This window comes from Ptychodera flava, chromosome 5, assembly GCF_041260155.1.
Source record: "Ptychodera flava strain L36383 chromosome 5, AS_Pfla_20210202, whole genome shotgun sequence".
Classification (NCBI taxonomy): Eukaryota; Metazoa; Hemichordata; class Enteropneusta; family Ptychoderidae; genus Ptychodera; species Ptychodera flava.
This window is the reverse complement of record NC_091932.1, coordinates 31,621,710-31,649,151: the sequence shown is the minus strand read 5'-3', so window position 1 is coordinate 31,649,151 and position 27,442 is coordinate 31,621,710. Positions and strand designations below refer to the sequence as shown.

General features: G+C 39.4%; 2 protein-coding genes across 7 annotated transcripts in view; one reads left to right on the top strand and one right to left on the bottom strand.

Moving 5' to 3' along the window:
• LOC139133515 (orexin receptor type 2-like) overlaps positions 1 to 3,225 on the top strand; it is a 127,595-nt gene extending 124,370 nt beyond the window's left edge. For all 6 annotated transcript variants that reach the window (XM_070700158.1, XM_070700156.1, XM_070700154.1 and 3 more), the window contains exons 5-6: positions 502 to 626; positions 1,514 to 3,225. In XM_070700158.1, coding sequence (XP_070556259.1) covers positions 502 to 626; positions 1,514 to 1,707 — 319 coding nt within the window. In that variant the 3' untranslated portion in view covers positions 1,708 to 3,225. The remainder of the gene's footprint in view (positions 1 to 501; positions 627 to 1,513) is intronic.
• Positions 3,226 to 7,253: 4,028 nt separating this feature from the next.
• Positions 7,254 to 26,656, bottom strand: LOC139133514 (orexin receptor type 2-like). Its single transcript, XM_070700153.1, has 6 exons — positions 26,495 to 26,656; positions 18,125 to 18,855; positions 13,966 to 14,193; positions 11,863 to 12,164; positions 9,529 to 9,656; positions 7,254 to 8,048 (listed from the first exon to the last, which is right to left on the bottom strand). Exons 2-6 carry the CDS (start codon positions 18,590 to 18,592, stop codon positions 7,858 to 7,860), a joined length of 1,317 nt encoding a protein of 438 aa, XP_070556254.1. The 5' UTR covers positions 18,593 to 18,855; positions 26,495 to 26,656; the 3' UTR covers positions 7,254 to 7,857.
• Between the last annotated feature and the right edge of the window lie 786 nt (positions 26,657 to 27,442).

The window sequence follows — 27,442 nt, the reverse complement described above, 5'->3', positions numbered from 1 at the left end:
GTCATAAAGTAGACATGTGTCATTTATCATGTCCTCACTAGTAAAATTTAATTAGCTTCGAGGGTGTTGGGCTTTCCCCTCACACTCGGCACTCACAAATCTATCAACATCAACCGACATCACGTGACATCACATGGCATTCGATACTGTCTCATCAATCGTTGTGCCGCGGTTTATACTGAAGGACTGTTCCACCCGACTATAAGTATACTTCATTCAAATTTCAAAAGTTAAGAGAAATTGTTTGTTCGTATCGCTACATCCCATGATGTCTAGGTAAAACCACAGACAAATATAGACACAGAGTTGCAACGGGTATCGTTCAAGGCGTGAAGTGGTTACGTAAGTCATCCATGTTCGCCTCGCCTCAGGTAGCTCTCGCCTCTCTTTTCCGAAGAGTGCCGAAACGCGCATTTTTTTTGAGGAGTTCAGTGTCCTGTGCTAGCATATTTATCGACGCATATTAACCATTAACCTTTATTATTTTGCATTTGATTTCAGACAATTTCCACTGTTCGTTGTGGTGCACGCTGCGCGTGATTCGTTCCATATTCCCTTCCTCGTCGCTCATTGGTTGGCGTTCGCAAACAGTGCCGTCAATCCTATCGTATATAACTTTTTAAGCGGTAAGTGAAAAAACAAATCCGTACTTTAATTATCAAAGTCGGAATATTTACACGCATATACATGTACACATGTATGTGTGAATGCATGCATAAACGCATACCCAGCATCCATCTATCCATCCATCCATCCATCCATCCATCCATCCATCCATCCATCCATCCATCCATCCATCCATCCATACATACATACATACATACATACATACATACATACATACATACATACATACATACATACATACATACATACATACATACATACATACATACATACATACATACATACATACATACATACATCTGAGACAGACGTGCAGACAGACGGATATTATAACGAGTCCAATATTTGCAATAATAAAATAAGACGATTGAATGCCTGCTATGATGATTCATTTGTGGACACTGCTTTACCCTTCGATATCTCTGTACATCACTATATAGGCCGACAGCAGTATATATTCAACAGTACACAGCGTCTTTAAGACGCAACAAAGCCGCTTTGATATTTATCCTACTTCGTGAATACAACTTGTGTTTGGATATGATTATACGTGTCAGTGAAAACTGTCGTATCTGATTCGGATAAAGATGAAATGCTAACATATACAGCACATGTACTTTTGTTATGTCAGTTTTCATTGTAGCGGAACTCAGTCACTTTTAAAAGCTCGTTGATTATATTTATTTATCCGGATTTAAACATTTTTGTTTATTGAAGCAAGTAATGGTAACGTTTGGATTTTTTGATATTTGTGACCCTACGTTGTTTAGAAGATTAATGAATTGAAATAATAGCAATGCAAGTGATTCCTCAAAGCGACAAACTCAAGTTTATATTCCCCTTATGTCGTGTACATGTTTGTGATATCATCTGTCTTTCTTTGCAGCCAAATTTCGAAAGGAATTCAAAGCCGCGTTCACCTGTTGTCTGTGCTGTTTCCGTTCCAAACGGAGGAAAAGGAAACGCCGCGGGGGCTACGTCATGAACAACTCAATGATGTCGACTTCCAAGACCTACGGCAACAACTACAGCACCGAACAGATCACCATGACAACCATCAAAAGCGGCGTCCATGTGTAGGATTCGTGCCGGGATAAGTCGGTATGAATGGTTCACCTGCCTGATTTGTGGAGGGATTTCCTTGCACGGCGATGATTTAGGTCTGATCACGGGTTTTCACGCCACGCAAATATTCAAAACTGTGCGATGGGGGGTTGGGGGTCGATATTCGAGAGAAGCTCGATAAAGCAAAGGACTTCATACTCAGCAGCGTCGCGTCTCTTTAGAATATTTTCTAGAGGGCAGTATCTACCAATGACATTCTGCCGAGTACATAAAATCTTCTTTAATCTTTTTGATGTATTTCCCAAGAAACTCCTTTTAGAAGACAAGATGCGGCATTTCGAATCATCGACCGAAAGTTTATATATAGCCTTTGGTTTATCGATAGTCAGCCACTTGTACGAATATAAAAAGAACATTCGATTTTTTCCATTTGCTCATGTAGACTGGAAGATCTGCGGAAACCTCCGCCGTATCATTAGTCACGCACCTTCTTGAATTATAAAATCTTGGAAGATAGGGCTAATTCAACATGACATATATATTACGACATATCATCGCTCGAGGAAGCGTGTAGATACATACCGATTCCATTATCGAGAAACAGTAAAAAAATGTTGAGAATCAGAGATGAGATACTGGTGTTATGAGCATGAGCTATGGCCCATGTCGACACTTCACTGGAACATGACTATTTTAGTTCGAACAAATCACCATTTCATCTTAAGAGATTGTGCTCTTTATCAACTAACCGAAGAAAGGGATTTCACATAAGAGCAAATGGACCGTTGGACGGTCTCTTCTAGATATATGGCGTTTTCTCAATGTATATATACTTTCTCGTGTAACATATAATCAAGCATATTTCACATTAGGAGACCAACTTTGTGCATGCTCTATATTTAACTAATGATTAAAATATATATTTCTTGTCACTGTTTGCCCAGTATTAAGGTTTATTTTCTGTAAGGCGAAAAGTTATTCCATTATAAGAATGAAAGTCTGATATTTGTAGAAGTTTAAAGTTATTCTAAGAGTGGCAGTTGTCACACTTTTATGTAGTGGAATTTGGCATGACCTTGTATTTATGTACAGGCACGGTGTAAGCGTTATATTTTTTGAAATACAATCCGCGTAAGTAACCTGTAAGAAAGATATGTAAGATATCGTATTCGGAACATTGGTTATGGCCGAGAGCTAGTATTAAGGTTTCTGAACTATGCTTAAGCTTTTTTGTTTCTTGGTCGCTAGGGCAACCTCGATTTTGGTCAGGTATGAAAGGGAGTAGGTATTATAGGTGTAGCATTTGTCTTTGAACTTCTAATTCATGAAATTATGGTATATGCCCAACACAAAGAAAGCTTTGTGTGTTCCTTGCGGCATGATTGTACAGACGGATTGTTTCCTTTATAAACAGATATTCAATTTACAACCCTTTGACGTATAACTGTATGATGGAGTTTTGAATGACACTGATATGTGCATAATATGCAGTTATAGTACAGGTATTAATGTAATAAAAAAGTGTCAATTGGCTGCCCTGTGTTGAATGCGTTTCTTTTCAGACCAACGTGATCGACTATTCATCCATCGCCCTCCGAAGAAAAGATGTTAGAAAATTTGCAAATTGCACTACACCATGAAATGCCAATACGCCATGCACAGGGAATCACAGACGTGTCGCCATGCTGACAATCCAGTTCAGCTGGGTGTTAAAACAATATTTGCTCGAACACAAGGCCATTCCATAAAGTGGTCCTCTTACAACACATAGAGAGTTAATGATGACATAATTTATTTCTTATCATATCTTTCATTGTTTTAATTAAATCCTTTTGTTCCCTCGAGTGGCAGTGTATTAAAGCATGCCGATTCACAAGATAGGGCGAATTTGATTTTGGCTCAGTACCACCGCCTGATGGCGCTTTACATTTCGCGGGAGTACAACTATCCCTGCCTGTATGAGGTCCCAAGTTTTTTTTTTCTGTATATAACAACATGTTAAGCCAGCGCAATGCACTACCAGGGCGAACATAAACCCTCGTTTGGAGCTGTTTAGAAATAAATTGATCAATAAAATGCAGACGTCTGTGATGGAGCAATAAAAATACAGCATAATTATTGAATCACATGCTTTGGTGTAACCTCCACAGGTCGAAAACATGACCTTGGCTGTCTAAACGAACCTACCATCACAATTTTACTAGTACTTCACATCTGATCGAATGACACCCTCAAAGTCTCAGTTGTGCCATTCAAATGCACTGCATGCGATATAGAATAAAATGACAAAAAATATCACCGCGTGTTGAAATTGAGCAAATGTCGACTCACCATTCTGCCGAGTAACTGGACAAAACATAACGGCTGTACATACCACCAGTAAACCAAATATTACGAAGCATTCAGTAAATGTTTAAATTACATTTATTTACACGCATTACACCTTTGAAGGACTATGAAAGATTATGTGTGAACACATGTACAACTGCTTACTGTCTATTGGCCGCCTAGATGAAAGTTATTTACATAATTGGTGTACACTGATGCCAAGACTGAAGGTTCATATACATTTTCACAACTTCAAATTAAAAAATTCAGATCATGACGCTCTTAAGATCACCCAAAAGCAACATGATATCGACATTTTCGGCGACTTGTGTTAGAAATACACAAATATGTTAATGTAACATTATCGCTTGCTTGATACACGAACAAAAGGCATAGCAGGAAAAAAAACCATCTGTTCACGTACATCCGTTCTTCAACAAAAGATTCTCATACAATGTTTAATGTTAGACGGTCAGAATATCTTGTGTAAGAAAATTAGGGCAATGCCGTGTCTACATTGTAATTAACTTGTGAGAACTCGAGACCTTCGCTATGCGGCACGCGACCTTTTCGCACCTTAGCAAATCATGACAAATCATAAAAAAACCTCAAAACTCATTTTACAGAAATTACATAATAATGTGAAATTTACAACACTGAAATAAAAGGGCGAGATCAAAGTAAAAGATTAAAGATTGTGACGTATTTTTTCAGTATTGCCACTTAAAACGTCGGCTTAGAATATTATCTCTCTGCATTCATCTCCAAATTGCAGACCGGGGCATCAAGCCGTCACCGATTATGTGGTTACCAGTAGGCTTCAAACCCAATCTGTGTAAATTAACCTGCAGTATAAATCTTGTTTTCTCATGGTGCTCCACCTTGCGACAAATTTATGAATTGACATTACTTGAATGTAAATTAAAGTAATACTACGGTCTAATTTATGATGTTTGCTGGAATTTTTTGAAACACACAATTACACAAATGACATCCATCTTAAAATTACAAAACAGAGCATGATTAAATGAAATATCTCACGTGAGTCACGAGTTTTACCGCCTAGTGACAACGGAAAAGCATGCAGTACATCCTGGATAAAGCAACATGGAATATAATTTGCGTCAATTATTTTCTGACTAGATGGTTGACAGACACACAATTGTTGACTACGACACTCCAAACAAAAGAAGTACACGAAGCAGTTGATGTTAATCCTGTGGGACCAAAGCTCTTCACAGTAGTAATACACTTTATCTCATTCGGGAACCTCACGTCAGTTTCCGAACCTGAGTTGCTTGAATACAAGTTGTTTGTCATTCGGACATTATGTCCACGCAGCGGTAATATATGGCATGTACGAAATGTATCACCAGCGTTATAATAGCACTAGTTTATGTAAATTGTAAGTGACACTGTGTAAGTTTGCAAATCGTATCATAATACCCAATGCCCAAGATAGTTCAGTGCTGGATGTGTTCCGAGTAGAATATTACAAAAAAATGTATTTTCGGTCAGACAGTTTGGTCAGACCAATTAATAAGCTCAATTTGCATTGGGTCAGACTGAAAGATTCGGTCATGTGTTGGTCTCCGCCATACGCGACTGAACCTTTCAGTCCTGGCATTGGGTGAACTTGGCAGCAATATTTTGTACAAAATGTGTAAATGCCCTAACCTGGAACCTGCAAGATTATATATGTGTAAAGAAGTTTGAACGTTTCCAGTGAGGGAGAATAGCTTGTTTTTCATTCATTCATTCATTCATTCATTCATTCATTCATTCATTCATTCATTCATTCATTCATTCATTCATTCATTCGTTCATTCGTTCGTTCATTCATTCATTCATTCATTCATTCATTCATTCATTCATTCATTCATTCATTCATTCATTCATCCATTCACTCACTCATTCATTCATTCACGATATTAAAACAATGTAATACTATTAAATATAACGTGATAGCATTGTAACAATAACTTCAAGGTTTTACATATTAATGCTGCTTTTTAATCTGAAGAATTGAGAAATTTTCAAACTACATGAAAATCACGTGGTGTACTATGAATGTGCATAATCTTATAGCGACGCGTTTTGCATAACCTTCAATGGCTATCAAATGTTCAAAAAACATATACAGTCTCGATGACAAGCATTAATAACAAAATCAGATTGGACTCCTGACGAGCCTGTGTGATGTCTCGCGGCATCAATCCGTTGTGGATAAACATGATGATATAATAAGCACGATTAAAATATTTGACCTAAAGGTGTCTCTTTGCGATTTGAAAAGCATTTAATTTAGCCATCAAATTCGTTTTTTTTAAATTTTTGATTGAAAAACAATCAAACGCAAATTGCCATGACATCTGAGGATGCTCCACGATGAAACATTGCTCATTTGTCAAATGGATTTAAAGACAACATTTTGTCAGGTAATGTAAATGCTATGAGATTAATATATATCTTAAACATGTCTCGAAGACATCATTTACGAATAATAATGTTAAGTGACACGAAAAGTCTCCCGTGGACTGTAGGAATCGCTTCTGTATAGCAATAACTTATTGCCACTTCATCCTTTCTAATGCTTCACCGTGCGTATACACCATTCATGGCCATTAAACATTAACCATGCAATAACTGTGCAAATATAGTCCATAGCCAAACGTATCAGCCTTTATCCATAGAATCAGTCTTTCCTAAAGGTCATTGTAGTATATACCGGACGCCAGGAGAGAAAATCACCTTCAATCATGAAACTCTTTGTATGAAAATTCTCGCGATAACGAAACCATGCGAGACGTCGACGATTGTCGGCGATATTTACATTATCAAGGTCACTGTCGTTCTCGACTGATGGAATAGTAAGCTTGTTCTGTGCAAACTAGCCGTCAGGTGTGATCTGACTTTTAACTAGAGCAACAGCTTTTAATGTATGTATGTATGTATGTATGTATGTATGTATGTATGTATGTATGTATGTATGTATGTATGTATGTATGTATGTATGTATGTATGTATGTATGTATGTATGTATGTATGTATGTATGTATGTATGTATGTATGTATGTATGTATGTATGTATGTATGTATGTATATATGTATGTGAATGTATGTATGTATGTATGTATGTATGTATGTATGTATGTATGTATGTATGTATGTATGTATGATGTATGTATGTATGTATGTATGTATGTATGTATGTGATGTATGTATGTATGTATGTATGTATGTATGTATGTATGTATGTATGTATGTATGTATGTATGTATGTAGTATGTATGTATGTATGTATGTATGTATGTATGTATGTATGTATGTATGTATGTATGTATGTATGTATGTATGTAGGTATGTATGTACATACATTTGTATTTATGTTTATACATACACATTATATATTACCTTTAGCTAGTTAGATCTTTTATCATTTACAAATTAATAATTTAAATTTACAGCATATTCATTATGACTCTCTTTCTGAATATTGCATGAGCTTGTACCCTGTATAATTCCTCCCAAAATACTTCACAGAGACGAGTTTTCGCTTTTTTCTTTGATTGATAATTTCCTTTAGTATCGCCGGTAACTTCTTCACTTCAATGACGGGCGAGTAAAACCCTTCTTCCATTGCAAATTTTACCCGTACGCACCGAACGTCTCTAGAAGTCATCGGTACTAATTCAACAAGACATTGTGCATTCTTCACTGTTCGTTAAGAGTGCCATCTCCGGCCGTCTGGCAGACATCTTTTTGCTGTGGTGGCGGCGCCCTCTCAAACATCATGGGGGCGATTCGCCCAGGCGAGGGTTTTAAATCATCCTGAGACTAGGAGTTGTACAGCGAGTTCGACGTTTTTATCGTGCTCAGATTTATGTGTTCGGTGTACGTGCGTGAATTGGTCACCGAGCTGCTGTTCATGGAACTCTGATAGCGGTGGCGTCGTCGTTTCCTTCGTCTTGCCGATACACAGCAACAGCAACAATTGAAGGCAGCCTGGAACTCCTTCCGGAATTTAGCTGAAATTGGCAATGAACGTGGAACTGTAAGTTTCCATTGTAAGGTCCAATCATAAAACTCATAATCGAAAAACAAAATGAGTTTATTATTGTAAGTACACAAGGACAAAGCGAACACAGTGCAAGCAGGAAAAGCAAAGATAAATATAAAACATAGTTAAATACTAATATAAATAAATAAATAAATAAATAAATAAATAAATAAATAAATACAAAAGAACACAAACATATCACCGATGAAGATTCGTGGTAAATTTCGTGTGAAAGCGTAATTTAACGAGAATTGTTGACCTAATGTTCAGCACCCGCAAGTTGTTCAACAGGTAGGTCGAAGTTCGCAAACACATTCTTTAAAAAAAACCCAAAATAATTGAAATGAACCAATATTTTACATAGCGATTCTACATATAGAGAGGTATCAAATACAGGAAACACGTGTCAAAGATTCCTTTTTTTTCAAAGTCGAGGCTTTTATATTGGTTTGACAAGTATAAAGCCATTTTCGTTTAAAATACAAGGGACTCCTCGCGTGAGCGAAAGTCTTTACAAAGTTTAAATAAATGCGTGTGGCTCAATGAGACAGACAATTTTGCGGCATTACTTTCGAGCAAGGGGAAGTAGCTCAAGCATTTTTTCTGCCGGAAAAGTGGACATTATCTGGCGCACTTACGGCATGGCTGCACGTAGTGACTGGATTAGACGAAAAGGAAACCCCGTTAAGACAGGGCTCTCACCAAATGGAATCTATTTGACGAGAATGGCTACTGAGACGCTATTGTATGGACGCACAGGAAATCCCCTTGAATGCGATAAGTGTTTGGCGTGGCATGGAAACACGTACAAAAGCTTACTTCGAGCACAGGAACGGCTGTTACATTTGACGAGATTTCAATCAACGTATCCTGTTTACGTATATCAAGTAAAAGTTCGTCATTCTACTCGACGGGCACGCGGTAACGCTAAAGAGTGCGCCTCTTAGGACAGACTTCAAGGCGAATACTCTCCATTGCAAGCAAGATGTTCTGGACACGATATCGACGCACGAGTGTGCTTTTAGAGATTTTGCAGCCAAACACAGTACAGTCATCAAAATGAACGCCGCAAAAGAAGGAAAGAAACAAAATGAAACAGTCTGGGTTAAATGACGTTTTGCCTTTGATATTGATTTTGAATGACAAAACTGCTGCTAATGATGGTTTTTTTTTTCGGAAAAATATTCTGTGTCAATCAGTCAGGCAATGGATGAACTAAAAGCAAGGCCCAACGGACTGAGGTATCGATTATTGCCAGTCCATAGAGTTTAACCAAACAACAAGCCCTTTAAATAATTCATCTGCTTGAACATATCATGGTCAATAGTTTGCATGGCAATGAAGTGTACGATGGAAATTGTCGTGTCTGTTTTTCATATATAAGATAAAAAGGAAACTCGTCATGTCTGTTCTTGACATCCGGGAGAGACGGAACAAAATCGTCTTACCTGACAAGAAATTGTAGATGATAGGATTAACCGCGCTATTGGCGAACGCAAGCCAGTGAGCCACAAGAAAGGGAATGTGAAAGGACTTTCGACCAGAGTGGGTCACGTTTTCGAACACCGGAAATTGCCTGACAAAAAAAAAATGAAATGGAATAAATGTTACAAAGATTAACGTTTACTAGCATTTATATCAATATCTTATAAAAAGTGACATTGCTGCATCGAACCCTCAGATATGTTCACACTACCGAGACGGTCGCCAAATCATGACACCCGAAACTCGGTTTTCACGACCTGATGTTATGCACTTTCCACGGTGTCTCTCTGATCGATTTAGTATTCCCGATCTAAAATCGAGTTAAGGCTGACGCGCTGAATTCGCACTCTGATTTAGAAGCATTACAACATTTACTGACTTCCTAAGGGCAATTTCGCACTTCGAACGATACACTCGCAGATAATTGAACGCCTATAAATGTGCCACTGGGCGAAATTATTGTTGTATTTTTCTGTGAGTGTTAATGACTTTCTTGTATATTTATTTTCACCATCAGGTAAAAATAACTCGACACCTTTGCCGTACTTGAGGGAAAACACTAGATATTAAAAAAAATTGCAAATATAAAAGGTAAACAATTGTCTGTAAGGTTTAGTGTCTAGTGTTAAATGAGGAAATGATATTTTAAGTGAGTTTAAGAGGTCACGTGAACAGCGAACACCGAAAAGGGGAAGTTTAACTGTTTGGCATAGTATGACCGTGAACGATGAATGGCGACTTTGTTACCAGTGGTTTTGAAACTCAATAAGAACCACTGTAATGTGGCAAGTGAAGAAATATCTGCAATTTTTTTCAGTTTTCATCTGTGATGAACGACTGTCAATAATTGTCAAATATGTGTGTCGATTTTAAGAGCTATGTTTTATGGCTACAAAGTAAATACCGCGAGAGCATGGAAAAAAGGCATATACACATATTTTCAAGCTGCCAATATTCCAATTGTAAAATTGACAGCCGGTACATTGTATCTCTGACAACTTTCATTTCTTGATGCATGCAATTTTTCCGCGACAGTTCGCGTTATCTTTTTCTAAAATCGTGCTCCACTAACCCTAAGTCGTGAGATAGAGACGACACGTCGCGTAAACATTTTCATTGAAATGAGTTAAGGTCACGACATTCCATGAATTTTTTGAATTTAATTAATGTGCAAACGATGTTTACCCCGACTGATCTGAACTCAAACGTTGCAAAGGGTAGCCATGTGACGGTTGAAGAAGCTCTACCTTGTATTTGTTGCTCAACTGTATTGCTGAATAAATTAACGTTTTTTATCAGTTTGTCTATTAATAGAAACGTTTGGCGAATAAAACCGTGTTGTTACAATCCTCAGCTGTTGAAACACGTACATGTTGTGAATTTTACCGCCTTTTTTCAACACCACTTCTACGTGAAGGGGGAATTTGCTTTTAGTATTTATCGGTGGAAAATCAATGTCGCCGTTCCCGCGTGCTTGTTAAACATGGCGTCGATATGTAGTTTCTTTGCCTATTAGTGCCTCTTTCCACTTAGGTTTATTTAGATGTATTTTCAGACTTAATTTTCCAAGTGTTGCTCATTTTGTTTACGGTAGTACGCGCCTCCAAATTGCAGAACTGAAAATTTTGCCTAAACTGTCGATACGGAAACTTGAAACATCCCTTTCGAAATCAAGAATAAAATGTCAGGGGTCACTCAAAATATGGTACAATAGATACAAATTACCAAATATTTACGTTCGTATGTGGAATTCAAAATGGCAGACTCTTAGGTGGGGGGGGGGGGTGTTAAATTTTCTATTTTAACAGTGTAAGTTAGCCGATGAAAACTTTATTTACTCCACTTGGTTCAAAATGAGCATTAACAGATGATAGGCAACGGAGTAATGTATAACATTGAGAGTCCGAATGTCCTAAGGCGCATTGTTCATCATCTGCGATTGACCCTGACGTTGAAAGCAATTAAGGCCAAAATAAAGAATTGTTTCTGGTCCTTGACATTCGGCAAAAAAGATGCAGCGACGCGGTTTCCTGTTTTTCTTTGTTCCCCTTTGGCACTATTGATGCAACAATTATTGTCTTAATATTACTGGCTGCATAATACTTTCGTTTTCTCTTTAGCATTTGCGAACATGCAATTAAGGATATCATCAAGGATAGCTGTACTGATGAGTACGTACCCCATCCCCCATCTCCCCCGCTAAAAAAAGACATGAAGTGCAGGTTCTTAGATGACGCGCACGGTGACCAGAAACGAATCTTTTTTTGGCCTAAAAGTTCGGAATTGATTCCACCTACCTCATGATGTTCAACAAGTGAAGAGGGAGATAACACACAGCGAAGATGATGACGACGATAATTAGCATCTTCGCGACCTTGCGCCGCGATTTCAATTGGCTCTCCGCCGCCTTGGTGGAGGACGAACCGTTGGGGGCGGTGCTTTTGGTGTCAGCTGACTCATAGGAGCCCGGTATCCGTGCCCACAGTTGGCGACACACCAACAGGTAAGCCACGGTCACCAAAACCAAGGGTATGACGTAGACAATCATCACCAAGGCAACGTGGTAAACCTTTTGCTGTATTGTACCAAACCAGTCCACCTGTAAACGAGCAAGAACTGTGAAACTTAAGAAGAATTTACGAGAATAATTACATTTCAATCAATAAATAAAAGGAATCTTATTGTAACTTCACCTGACCGTGTAAGGTTGAAGTCGATCAACAATAAAGCAATAATGCAGGAGTTATTTTTCCATTTTGATTCAACAAGCGTGAAATCACCTAGATAGAACCAATATACTATATTTGAATATATCATACAGTATTTTCAATAGCAATTCAATGGAAGTCTAATTTTAATGATGTCGCAACGATCAAAAGATTGTTTCTCGACTTTCCTTGACCCCGACATGAAATAATTTCTTTCGCGTTAATGCGTTCATGTGAAGCTAACATTCGAAAATGGTATTGGAAAAAAATCCAATTTTTGAAAATAATGTACCAAGAGTTTTAAAACCTTACTTATAGTACATAATAAAAGTTTGTCAAATCAATTGAGAACCTGGTCACACTCTTTGTAGCTTGGACTTTCCTTGCTCTGTCAAGTTTTAAGTGCTTATCTCTTATTTTGCTGCCATTGATATTCAGAAAAGAAGCGAGTAATTGATCTGTGTGTTTCCTTCCGTGTCATACTTTCGCTGCAACATATTTATATTCATGGTATACACAATTTGAGGCCCTCCAAGGAACTATTCCGGACCGCTATGGCAGTTGGAAAATGGCGCTTCGAGTCACATTAATTACAGTGAACAAGATTTCATCGAACCACATGGTTTGCCCGTTTCGAGTGACATGAACGCTCAGACATCTCTAGCAGCTCGTGAAACTTTTGTGACGCATTTCTTATCAGAAACTCTAGCGGTTTCAGTAGGGGAGTGTAAGTATAAAGGGTGATTTTAATTCACAGAACTTTGCTGGCTTTGAAAGAACTTAGTGATACTCAAACAGATAAGAAAATGTGCATTTGAAATAAGACGGAAAAATTCTGAATAATTAAAAAGGGCAAGACAGTGCTTATATCGTCTGCATTAATTATTTTGTTGAATATTGTCAAATAGCATTCATGTAAGACAAAAATGAGTTTACAAGATACGGTCGTGATCGTTTGCACGGATTTTCAAGTCCTTGATTACAGTAATTGTTAAGGATTTTTCAAAAGAGAACGGAGTTGTCAACTTATGTAACTACGGTAATGTGATATTGTCAACATTGCTTTTCCAACGGTGATGCCTAGCCGTAAAAAACGTGGGCTTTTATGGATTTTGTTGGCTAGACATTGATGTCACCTCACTGGAAACCAACAAAAAATGTTATTAGGCCTAATCTTAGGTAGAATGTGCCTCGGGGACAGATACTTTGACTCTCAAACTTTTACAATTCTTTCACTTCTGGGGGTTCATTTTAAAGCTCGTGGCGTAAGAAAACTTTTCACCGGCTTAGTTTTTCGAAAATCGAAAATTTTATTTTTCTTCATAGAGTTAACACAGGGATGGCGGCCATTTTGAATTTAAAATATCGGTAATCCCCGGTAATTTGTTTCTCTATTACAAAAATTTGCACGGGTGACCCCCGATTTTTATTCTTAATTTTGAAAGACAATGGCTGAAAGATTCCTTGAGCAAATTTTTAGCAAAAGTTTAGTATTTCTCTTTCGAGGCGCATACTACCTTATTCATAACGTCCAATAGGGGTATGTGCTGTACTATACAACAGATGTTCTCAAATAACACTTTGTTCTTCGACATGCAATCGAATTTTTCCTGTAATCGTTAGGCAAAACTTAAACGTTGAAAGACCTAGAACAGATGAGTGGCCGTGAACTTGACTCAACCAATTCCATACCTCGTAACATTTGGTCAGATAGACGAACAGCGACGTGAATCTGGGCGGCTCTGTGCCGTACACCACTATCTGAGGGATGGGAATCATGAACGAAGTCACCCAGATGGAGCATATAACCGTGACGGCCCTCTTTGCTGTGCTCTTGAACATCAGGGGCTTGCAGATGGCGAAGTATCGATCAACGGCGATTGCGCACAAAGTCAGAACGGAGACGCTCATCGAAACAACCTGAAAAGTACGTAATCCGAATAAGGAATGACGAATGTGGAAACTTCTATTAAAAATAGTGTTTATAATAGAATAATTGACACTAACACCCTCCTTTGCTTTATTCAGAAAGACATGAGTTAATAGGTCTGTATTTAGGATCATTGTTTAAATCGAACCTTTCTTATTCATATAGGCCATCGACCTTCGTTGAGGCATTGCTTTGATGTAATTCGAAAACTAACAAGGGAACAGCAATGTGTCACTGACATGCTTTTGCCAGCGTTTCTATCGTATACGCCAAGAGAATTGGATGGGCATGTGCAGTCTTAATAATTCTTGACATAACGTGAACAGTGCAATAGGAAAATGGACAATTCATGGTGAGTGTGTAAATTGTATTAACTACTTCCTACTTAGAGCATTTTATTTTAATCTTAGTGTGCTTAGTTTTTAGCTGTTTGGTCACAGACGTGGTTAGAGTGGTTAGATGTCGAGCTGCCCTATACTCTCCTGAGTGATTTTGCTGTAAATCTGGCGTTTGATTTCTCGTAATTGCTGAGAATGTCAAAACTACTGGGAATAGCCCCGCGACATTGTGTAAAGGTACAATTTAGGTCATGTTTGAAATGTGTGTATGAACATGGCTTTTAGCATAGCCAACCACGGGGGGGGAGAGAGAGAGAGAGAGAGAGAGAGGAGAGAGAGAGAGAGAGAGAGAGAGAGAGAGAGAGAGAGAGAGAGAGAGAGAGAGAGAGAGAGAGAGAGAGAGAGAGAGAGAGAGAGAGGAGAGAGAGAGAGAGAGAGAGAGAGAGAGAGAGGATGACGAGTAAAATAAACACAAGGTAGGGAGTCGACACATGGAGAGCAAGAACACAAGAACAGAAAAAAGGAAGGCGACAACAGACAGATAGATACATCCCATGAAACCTTGTGACAATTACGGACACAGATACCGAGAAAGATACTCAGAGACGGGCAGACATATTTTCTACCGATGACATAACATGATACCGCGACAAGTAAATGTACATGAAACATGTCTTGACAATGTGCATTTTCTCCATCACCTCTAACACTTATTTCATCAATTGCCGGCTACTTCTCTGTGGGTCAAAGTATGCCATCGATAAAGTTTCCTTCGAGAGAGTTTCATCCGTGACGTCGATTGAAATATTCGATTTGGTAGACATTTGGCAAATGATTCTACTCAGAATGACATTTTATATTTTAAATGGAAACGGTCGTCGGAACTGCGCCTGTGCGAGTTACAATTCTTTACAAACAATGTATTTTGTGCACGATATCTAAATACAATTCGTCATCAGAGCTGAAACATTTCAATTATACGATGTAGATTATGACAGACTTTCATCAATCACCATTGTACCTTGGATACAATGTTGCCATTGGTCGTATGGGTCCCATACGACCTTTGAGCGCAGTCCCGACGACTGTGTCCCTTTAAATCTCCGTCCGTCCCAAGTGTAATGATAACTGTGATCGCAGGTATCAGGGGTGAACTTTAATTAACAATGTCATATGTTTCATTTATCGTACCATATTCAGCAGTATAGGCTCGGAACTTGGGTCATGGGAACTTTAACCGCGACGTAAGCTTATTGACCCAAACGTAATGTAAAGTGCACCACAGCAAAAAGACGTGATCAAGGCTGCAGTTTGTCTTTATCAAGCTATTGAGTAAACTTCTCCCCAAGCCGAAGACGAAGACGAAGCTCAATTTGTGACAAGGCTAAACAACACGAGACGGGAAATGTTAGAAATGAGCATCCGCTATTGAATATTTAGCTTAACGCGAAAACGGTCACTATAGTATATCACTTATACGAACTGTAAGTCCGGTCTTTTTTACTGAAAGCCAGGCATGTGACATTGAAAGCTGCCACACAAAACGAAGGCAATTACTTTGACTTTAAGGTGCCTCGCGAGCACCTTAAGTTTGCCCCGCGGCACGAAGACGTAACCTATAATTATGTCAAGAGCGGTTGACTTGTTCCAGTTAAATTCAGTGTCTGTTTCACAGCTAAGTTTAACCTGCACTCTCAACCCACGCAACTAAAATTCGCATTCCGATGATGTTTTTTTAAATGTCGCATTTTTTTGTTCAAAGCTTAAAAAGGTGACAAAACGACATCTTCATTTTAAATTCTACTTGACATCAAACACATAGGTTTATAGAGAATGGTCACACTTTGCATTTTATTTTGAAAACTTAAATATCCGATAAATATATTTGAGTACACTGTTTCCCCAAATGCTTTTCTTTCAAACGTTTATTCGAAATTGCGGCTTGAAATATGGATGCATCACACTGTGCTATCGGTAGCCACGCTTCTTGCAGCGATTATGAGGTAATACTGTGTACGCTGATAAATAATTGCTTGAATATAGATTAACCCGAAACGAGTCACACGTCATGCGAGTGGCTTCGTGCCAATTAATCATTTTACAATTGCATTCATTGGGCCTGGCATGTCTCCTGGCATACTAATATCTGAGTCAGCATCTCGAGAAATAATCTCGGACAGCGGAGTTTTAGCGCATACCGCTCTCGTGTCTATTGAATTATAGCATACACAATAGAAGCAATGAAACTGTCTGTTAAGTTTTGTGTCTTACTGTGCATATCTGAGCTTGTCTTCGTGGAGGGCAATATAATTTTGAAAAACGTACGGGGGGTGTGGTGGATTCCTCAAACATTGTTTAGGTCCATGTCTTTGGCTGCGCAGAAAATTAAATACGCATGGTTCTCTTGCGTTGTCGAATTCTCGTTTGCGGTATACTCCTGCGACGACTTTAGATGGCACGCACCAATCAGTCTGGGCAGGATCAAATCACTTGTCCTGCGTAAACGTGTATGCGTCAGCGTGTCTAACGTGTCCATTGGAGCGCAATAAACCATGCCTTTCCTTATTGCGTTTTCTATCGTCGATAAATAGACAGATGATCATAATGATAAATCAATACGCAGAAGCAGCCTGTCAAAAATAGCTGCAACGCAGGAAAATATGGAGACACATGAAAATGTAATTATTTTTTTTACATTCCTAACAAAGCGGATTTCACCAACTGGAATCTTTTGTTATAATTCAGACCGACATGCGTTAACAACGGCTTACTGTAAGTTCGGCTTATAGCTTCATAGCAGATGGCAAGCTGGGGCAACGCGGGGTTAATCCCTCAAAAGTGAGTACAAACAGTGAGATTATGAGCTTGATAAACATAATAAAAAAGTCATACCTTTACAGAACACAGTAAAAGAAACGAGAAAAGTTGGGAGCTGTCTCAAGTGATTCACTTATCACTAAACTGCTACAGACTTTGATTTACGTTAAAGTCTTGCATTTGAAAGGGGCCATTTATCCATCAAAACTGCAGAACTTATCTACACATATTACGATATAGGCTGCATGTAAGCCAACAAAAAGACGGGCTTGACTTCGGTATTTCCCTTGACTAATGTTGGTCGCTTAGGGCACCATAGGACATTTTAATTTCCCCATTTATATACGTACCTTGGGGGAACTGGCAAATTGATTGGTATGGGCTGATGAATAGATAGGTAGATAGATAGATAGATAGATAGATAGATAGATAGATAGATAGATAGATAGATAGATAGATAGATAGATAGATAGATAGATAGATAGATAGATAGATAGGTAGATAGATAGATAGATAGATAGGTAGGTAGGTAGGTAGGTAAGCAGGCAGGCAGGCAGACAGACAGACAGAGACAGACAGAGACAGACAGATAGATAGATAGATAGATAGATAGATAGATAGATAGATAGATAGATAGATAGATAGATAGATAGATAGATAGATAGATAGATAGATAGATAGATAGATAGATCTAAATATAGGCAAACTAGCACAGACACATAGGCAGGCAGACAACGTGCGATTAAAATAGTAAATAGAAACATACCTGAAAGTATGGTATTATTTTACAAGCGACTTCACCAAAGAACCAAGTTTCTGAAGTATCGAAAACAACCGTTACCGGCAAACAGACCACGGAAACAAGAATGTCGGCCACCGAGAGGTTTAAAATGTAATAGTTGGTGACGGTCCGCATCTGCTGGTTTCTCAGAACCGCGTAACAGACAAGCGTATTCCCGAAGAGGGCCAGAAGAAAGACGACGAAGTAAGCGGCGATCAAAACCCATTCGTGAGGGACAGGAAACACCCATGATTTCACTTTGGGTAGATATACGTTGTAGAAATAGTAGTCCCAGTCGTAATTAGCCGAGTAGTCGTAATCACCGGTGCTGGCGTTGCTCTCAATGCAGGGAAAGAACGACGTACTGTTCCCGTCCGTGAAGTTGGCCGCCTGGGTTGCGTTCAACCGCACGTTCACATTTCCTGGTCCACACGACGGACCTTCCATTGCCATGCACCAACGCAACTGCCGAATAAAACTTGTCGATTAAACCGAAGAATCACGAGGCAATTGCCGGTAGCTTTCAATCCACGCACGACACTACAGAAATTCAACACTGTAAAAGCATAATGAAGGCTTGGAACCAGAGCGTCGACGACTGACAGCTGCCGAGCTAGACCTTTCGACTGAGGCTGGAGTCACTCCAAATGTTGGCAGTCTTATCTATACAAGTTGACGTAGACCGTCGACGGCGCCGACGTCAAGAATTACAATTCCTGAAAGGGTGTAGGAGATTTATAATGTTACAAATACATTAAAACGGCGTCCTGCTCTCCTTGGTCCGCCAATCACATGTTACATACGGTACCACTGGTAATGACATGCTAATTTATTCAAATTTATTGCTCCGAATTTCAGTTCGTCCGAAACGTCGATTACATTTGCATACGGTTTTGTGATAAAGATCTTGTCGCTTATCCCAGGAATACCTGGTGACGACCATTGAGATCGCTCAACGATAAAATCGCTGGCAGATTAGAAAAACCTTCATGTCTGATAACATAAATGCATGATGAAACGATGCTCACGGCGTGGCTGGCGGAATGACTTTTCAATCTTTTTTTTCCCAATTTTTCGTCGTTCATGAATAAGAGTCATTATAAAAATGAAGCAAATTAACGCCAGAAAGATAAAAAGAAGATATTGTCTCGATAACAGCGGCAAGCGAAGGGTGAAATTGACGAATCGCTTCCACTTTATAACAGGACCTGTTTACAACCATACAATGACACTTCCAATGAAAAAGTAATTTGAACATGTTTATTTCCTCTTTATATGGCCTGTTTAAGAATCTATAAGCCCAGACATAGCTCGTCGCGATTAACCCGGCAATTAGCCACGCAAGTCATACATAACCAGTAGTTTGATTTACGCCAGCATCCGGCTCAGGCGTTCTCGATTCAGGTCCATCAATTAATCGTGAATTTCTTTCCCTTTGCAGTTCTGTCGTCGGGCCCTGGTCCCCGGCTTCATGCCGAAGTAAGGGGTATTCAACAGTGAACTATATCATGGTCTACAAGATTCACGTTTTTATCTGAAATTTCCCCCCAATAAATAATCCCAATACCGGTGATCCCAACGGGCAGAGCACGTAAACTGCAGTGTGCGGGGGATGGCTCCTGTCAGCTGTGATTTATTCTCCTCACGGACGGTACATGAGAATATCAGACTTCAAGAAGTGAAACACATTGCAAACTGCTACCTGATATCTTTTAAGAGTTGCGTGACTCTGGAATGACATGGATTTAACCCAGCTGACTGCTTTTTAAGAAACCGAATCCCGTGGATACGCGGCTTGCGTACTGCTAACGTTAAATATTGTATCTCACTTTCACGCCGCCAGCTATTGTATAGGAACTTCGACCTGAAACAAGATTAAACAGAGGGGACATACAATTCTGCCGATTGATTGGGAGTGCCAATCGCGAGAACGACATATGCTGCCCATTCGCATCAAAATCACCAGTACATTGCAATTTGTGCGATAGGTTGCGCGGTCAAGAGCCGTCGTAGGTGGTTAGCGCCGCCAACAAAGACAGGTCTCTAGAAAGGGGAGGGGATCTTAGGGCGACGGGTTAACTCACCAGAACTGGTAGGTTAATGACGGCATCCTTACTCTGAAAAAAGGCCGTGCTTTAAAGAAAGGAAGGGAAACTCTCACACTCCCCGGGTGATGCCGTTTGACACGTGGAGACCATGAATTGTGAAAGAACATAAAAGCGGAAATGACGGTATTTCAAAGACATCGCCAGCACGCCGTTTGCAATCGCGACATATTGGCATTCAAGCCCTCGAATTGAAAACCACCCAAGCGCAGAAAAAGAGGGTACATTAGTACAAGTTTTATTGAAGGCGAAATATCAATAGCGATTAAAGTCCGGATTTCAGAAACGCAATAGTCTGTCGTTGACATAAAATCTCATTTACATGGCTCTGCGGTAACCGCGACGACGCACACGAGTGGCCTGGACGTATTTGAGCCGTAATTTACTGCCTTCCGTCAAAATAACTTGAAAGAGTCGCTTACAAGCTCGCCTCTTCCGCAAGAGCCCGTACTCATAACGAAATATACGAAAGCAATAAAAGGCAAATTAGACAGAGACAAAACACGGCAGACCTACGCCCTTTGGAGACCCGACTGCTATTTTTGACAGTTTACAAGTCTACTCTCGACTTAGAAGCAGCTTAGTAAGTATCGTCTACACCGACTTATTTTGCCCCTGTCAATCCCTTCCGAGTCCTAACTAATAAATTACTTCAGCAAACCGATTTCCCACGACACCTATTGTCCGCAAATTAACCAGTACCGCCGCTCTTCTCGCCGGCACCAGGCACCAATAATAATCGTCGGAGAGATCTCCGGATTGCTCGGTGATCAGTTTTCAGGGATGACAGGGCAACTGTACACGCGAAGGGAAAGATAAAACCGCTTTCCACGACAAGGTGTTACCGCTCAAGGCGTACTGCCTTTGCACAAACTGATTAAAAGTTATTGTCTATCGGTCGATGAGATCGGATCTCCCCCGTGAGTGTCCTTTTCCTTACGCACCGGCAATTATGACACGAACTATCCATAATCTACACGGGTAAAAAAAGTCCGGCAAGTACTTGCTTGCAATCTGAGAATGGAATTACCGAACTTAATTTTGGCTCGTGGACTATCAGTTGTGCATGATCCGTTTAGAGGACATAATCAGCCCTTACTATGCGTGCAACGATAGAGAGCTTCATCGAACCTAAATGACAGCGGCCTTGTAGCCAGTTGTCTGGCAGCCCGCTTTTATCATAAATCGTCCCTCTGTTCAACAGTCGATGCAGATCGAGTCCGATATTTGGGGAAGAAATCACCCGTTTTCGAATAATCGTCCTCACAAGCTGAATCCATCTGAAACTGCGAAGACGTGAGATAATATAACCGGCCAGATAAAACGGAGAAATGCGCAAGATTGTCCTTGGAGATTGTTCATGTAAGACACAGTCCAGGGATGAAATTAAATTTTTTCCACATTTCATTTTTTTTGCATTTAATTTACACTCATGGGCACTATTTATCAAGTTTCTTTGCGAATGTCCCAATTACCGTGAAAATAATAAATTGCATAACGAGGGTCCTCAATGACCGTAAAATATGTTAAGGATAGTACGTAGGAAAAAACCTACCGAGGTTTAAGATTGTCGGCCCTGGCTTTAGAAACACATCACTGTGAGCACTTACGAATGAGTTAGCAACATAACCTGATCGTTTGCTTGATGGGTAACCCCAAGAACTTGTCATCACCGTCTCGCTTGTTTTTTTCCTCCTAGGCTCAGTCAGCACTGAGGCTGATAGAGCTTCGAAACCATTTTTTCTATTATTATGTATATCACGTATTGCAGCTCACAAGGGCGTCCGCTTACCTACGCTGTTTGAAAAATCAAATATTGGTTTTTGCATTTTTTTGGCTGTAAGTCTGCCGTACATTCACATTTCTGTGAATTAAAAACGCTATCTTTGAAGTGCGGGGTCTGTTGATTTCTTTGCCGTAGTTTTTTAAGTATTACCCGATGAGCTTGCTCGTATGATGTCGACAAGCAGTTTCGTGAAATGATACAAATTGCTCGAGATTGCCCGTTGCTCACACCTTCATAGCATTTGAAACAAAACATTTGTGATTGCTATGTGATCAGTAATCGATAATACAAATGGTTTAGGAAGGTATAGGTACCCTAATATGATGTAACAAACAGCTGGTCTTTGCAGGCACGGTCTCAGCGTACATAACATGACAAGCGTAGATATATTGAGAAGACGTTCATTCGTTACTCATTGAATGGCCTTTCTGCATGTGACTTATATCATGTCATATTTCAACGAGACATGTGTATCCTCCAGGAAGTACCTGAGACGATTTATGTTTTGAATATATAGAACGATTCTTCCTGGAAGGAATCGCGAGCGCTAAAGGATAGATTATGCTGCGTCACGGTTTAGCCTGACACCTTTCAAACGCCAGAGAAAAGCTACAAGGGTCCGGAGATTGGTTCTTTTACAAAATTCACGTTTTCCTTGGAGTCGTTATTGATGCAAGGTAGAATGGAGCTACAGTGCGTGTTGTGCAACTGATTAGGACGACAAATGTCAACAGTTTTTTCGTAATTTGCGTATTTGAAGTTGTTCTTGTTCGGCGAAAGCCTTTTTTCTTCGGTAAAAGGAGAGGCAAAGTGGGTTTCATTCAGTCATCTCATCAGCGTTTCTGATTTTTGTAAGAACTATTGTGATACCAAAAAATCAGCTTTAGAGATAATGAACTTATTGCAGAATTCTGAGCAAACGCTACAGCGGGCTTATTCCGCCAACGAGCAATTCATCTCGTCAGTGCGCCTCCATGCAAAACCAATTTCGTTGCTTTCAAAAACTCAAGACATTATTTATCACAGGGTGAACCTGTCATCGTTTTGCCGAGAGGATTAATCGCATAGTTTACACCGAAGAGTAATCCAACGTCCTACTCATGTACAGTTTTACCATCTCATTTGTAAACACTCAACCATCGCAAGTAAAATTCAAGCATCGCATTTTACATGCTTATCGATTGAATGTTCTGTCGCTGGTAATTTAGGTCTCCGTGAACGGATAGCAGGCAATTCTAGGGAATATGAAGTATAAGAAACTTTCATTTACAAAGAAATGTGGCATATCTTATTTATCTAATTAATTAATTTATTTCTTTATTTGTAGCCGGTTTTTGCGTGCGTTAATTATATTTTTGTTTATGTTTCATCTAATCCGTTAGTATGAAATTCAACTAGCACCCTGACCTTGGAGTTGAAGAGATAAGGCTGCAACATTTCGCAACTAATGTTCATGAAGATTTTGTTCAAAACAAAGAGTTCGTTCTTTCACTCGAAGTCACGTTTTCGTTATAACTATCACGTAATTTTGTTTGATGCAGCGGGACTTTAGTGTCCACATTCCCAGGTCTCTCAATGCGTCAAGAGTTATACGTGCATGAATTTAGCCCGCGGAAATCGTAGCCGGATTAATTTGAGCTAAATTACTTTTGATAAGATAGCAATACACTTAATTATATCCCCACGAGTAACACGAAACATTTAAGACTTTGACTTTTATCGTGCTCTCCTAATGTATAGCTGAAATATCGATGCTATGCATATCGACATTATCATAAAAAAGACGATCAGAAGATAAAATGTAGCCCCTATGCCAGGAATCGCGATAAAGTTACGATAATGACATGCATAGGTGAAAATCTTGTAGGTTTCATTATGGCCTCGTTAACCCTTTGGGTGCTGTAATTTTTTTTCTCGCCAAAATTTTAGTGCAACATTTTACCAATTTTTACGAATTTTTCTGTAATTTTTTTGATAATTTTGGACCAAATGGACATCGCATTGTATTGGCTACAGTTTTTTCTCAAAATTTTGGCAAAAATGAGGGAAAAATTGGCTGGGGTTTATTTTATAAAGGGGACAAAAATAGACTTTGGCGCTCAAAGGGTTAAAATGACCCACGCCATTTGTCATAAGCCGTAAGCCGAGTTATTTATAGGGTTCAAAGTTCAAGGTTCGGGAGACATGTGATTTAAGGCATGGTTGTTTCCTTCTCTTCGCATGTGTGGTCACACTTTATTCGGAGCCATCACTCATAGCCGTGATTGTTTGATATTGATTAAGTGAAAGTAATGTTGAACCCGCAATGACCCGGTCGATATCGCGGAAGGGAAGGGGGGGGGGGGGTGTAGGGGTGATTTATAGATGTTGATGCATAAGGGATTCTACCCATTGAAGCCCGTTTACCAAACATGCAGCATACTGAGGCGAGCTATCATCCACAAACATTACGCGTGATTTTTTATAATGCTCAATTTTGCCGCGAGAGGAATGATCTTTTAACAGCTATTTGCGAAATAAAATGCACCAGATCGCGGTTAAATTAGTCACCTTTCTCCCTCTGCTAGAACCTGCATACAGTGTACGTCGTCGAGGAAGGCGTTAACGTTCGCCGCGGGATTTATTACAAACCGTGAGACTCCAAGCTCTATCCTACGAGACTCGTGGGTCTGCCAATCTGTACGATTTTTCACTGCTCCCAGTCTTTAACTACCATTTCACGAACAGGGCGATTTTACCTTTTCGCAATCTTATTCGAAGTTCATGCACTCTTTTAATATGATGCGATCCATAAAGCAATGCAACAAACGTATATCAGGGAATCCATTAGTATCGGGAACCTTCAAGTTCAAAGCAACAGTTTCTCTAGCGATACATGACAGCTTTGAGAGCGATAAAATAGCCATTAGGTTGAAACCAAAACATGTTTTTGATTCTCGTGGTATGAAAACTTTGTTATCGTTAATTTATTATATTGTTTATCGATTGATTGATTAACTAATTCTTAATTATAAGACATGCATTTTACGGGTTGAATATTAAACGCTAAATTGCTATGTTTCGGCCAAGGTGCCGTACACTGTGGTGTATGCTAATTATTTCCCGGTGTACAACAAATTTGCGAGCTGGTGTATTTTGTGCAACTTGCATCCCTCGTTCGAGACTCCGTGATCAATGGAATGTCAAACAAGCAAACACGAGGAGAACTTGAAAGAAACAACCGACAATTTTTTACATGGTCACCTTGGTGACGTCAAACCTCGATTGGTGAAGACAAGAAGCGGCACAAAATCTTATGAATATTTTGTTGAATTGAATTACAGGGGAATTTGTTGTGCGAAGCAAAGCGCAACACGTTTGGGGAGTTGAAAGAAAATAGCGTCAAATTCTGTGCAAATATGACGAATTCAATAATACTATTCGGTTGTAGCGAGAGAGATGAAATACATAATTCTTCAACAATCGAACTTTCTTTGCACTTTTGATTACAAATTACGAAACGTTTTATCATGACTGACGTAATCTGCGAGTGGAAAAGAAACACGTACGGCTTCTCTGCTGTAATAGCGCCTGGCCAAACGATTGAAAGCGCGCACTGCTAAATGTCAGTTAACAAATTGCGTGAAATGGCGCGCATAACATTTTAATGCCAGTGAATACCTGCACATATTTCGCGAAGGCAAATACGGTAAATTAGAGAACAAAGGCGACTAGTTAGTATCCCCGCGGAAGAAACTATTTATACCGTTAATACGAATTGCACAGAAAGGCTTGCAATATAATTTGCACGCCTTTAATGTTGTGACCGGCGTATAACTGAATGCTTACAGTGTCGTAGGGACCGTTGCTAGGCTTTTTGAAAAGTAAAATTGATTTAGTTTAACAGGCAGCAGTCAGCTTAATGCAGTCGTTGGAAAATATGCTTTAGTATCAATGCTACGTCTGGCATACAGATTTGTCTTCTATTACCCGATACAATGTGATTCCTACAGCCTCATACCAGAGAATGGCCACAACCGCCGAGTAAAATAAAAAGGACGCGTGTTTGATTATTTGTTTTTTTTTAGAGTTTGACGGGTTTCATACGTAGGACACTGATCATACATCAGGTTAAAAGACTAGACGTGTTTTACAGAAAAACAGACTGACACATTCTCGAAAGCTGTGTTATCAAGATTTTTTCATCAGTCCGTCGCAGCAGTTTTGAAAATTTTGTACATCTCGACACAATTTTCGTATATGTAGAAATATGTTGATTTCGAAGGAAATGCCGACACCATGCCATATTAGTGCAAGTTCAAAATTACAACAGTTATTTTTATCAAAAATTGCATCAACGCTGCTCTTTGCAGCGTCCGAGTCAAAATTCTGATTTTCTAAAAAAAGACTACGCTATAGCATAGACGATTATGGATACATGAGTTAAAGGGGTTAATGAAAGCATAATACGTTATAAATACTCACCAGATTCGATCGAAAGTGTCCCCTATCTTTCTTCTTATTATTATAACTCGCCACTTGTGGCACTTTCTCTACCGATGTTCAAGCATTACATTCTGGAATAGAAATACGCGATAGACATTCCTTTCTGGCAGTATAACAAATCCAATGTTTCTGAGTATGAAATGCCAGTCAACTTGTGCAACGTATGTATATATATATCATTCTGACTAACACTTCAGAAAAGACAGGAAAAGCGCGCGTCACTCAAATGCGAGATTCTGATTGGGCTAGGCAGACGGACGCTTGTCCCCCTAGGCGCTTCAATCGCTTCGAAATTGAAGTTACTCTTTTCGCCGCGCATATCATCGCCTGAGCCCCTCATTTATACAAATAGACATCATGACGTGAGCGATTATAGCTATTCTTTTGTCACTCATCTTGAATGCACACCGAACGTTAATTAGGGACGCGGGCAAAACGAAAGGATCGTTTGCGCGGGCTGTAGAGTTCATTCCCCCTGTTCGGATAGCGAGTCTTGGCCATGGTCAAAGTTGTTACTTGCTGTTAACCGGGTAGAATCTTCAAGCTAGATCATAAGTTAACACGGACTGTTTCCATGACAACCATATCCGCTTCGCCTTTCAACCTTTGCTGTGAATATGATCTGTTCTTATTCGAGTATCGAAAATCTAAATTACAATATCAATAGATTTTATTTTACCCGGTAGCAGAAAAGTATTGTGTTGCAATGAGTTGAATAGGAACACACGTCAAATATTTTCCGTTTGGCTCTGGCGTTTCCACTGTATAACTTCATATATTCGTTAAACAACGCATGCTATTGGACCACTGCGTATGAGAAAAACTTTGTCCGGGCTTTGCATGAGGTAACTTTACAATGCCAGACATTTGCTGTGTAGGGGAAAATCTCCGTTGGCAAGACAGCTGACTGGATAAGACTTAATAAAG

What these genes read in the sequence shown, in the direction of transcription:
- LOC139133514 (XM_070700153.1), bottom strand. Translation starts at nt 18,592, where the DNA reads ATGGCAATGGAAGGTCCGTCGTGTGGACCAGGAAATGTGAACGTGCGG. An exon ending in CACTTGTTGAACATCATGAG is followed by an intron (nt 9,657 to 11,862) that starts GTAGGTGGAATC and finishes TTTTTTTGTCAG; the next exon opens with GCAATTTCCGGTGTTCGAAA. An exon ending in CATCTACAATTTCTTGTCAG is followed by an intron (nt 8,049 to 9,528) that starts GTAAGACGATTT and finishes TGCCAATTTCAG; the next exon opens with CTAAATTCCGGAAGGAGTTC.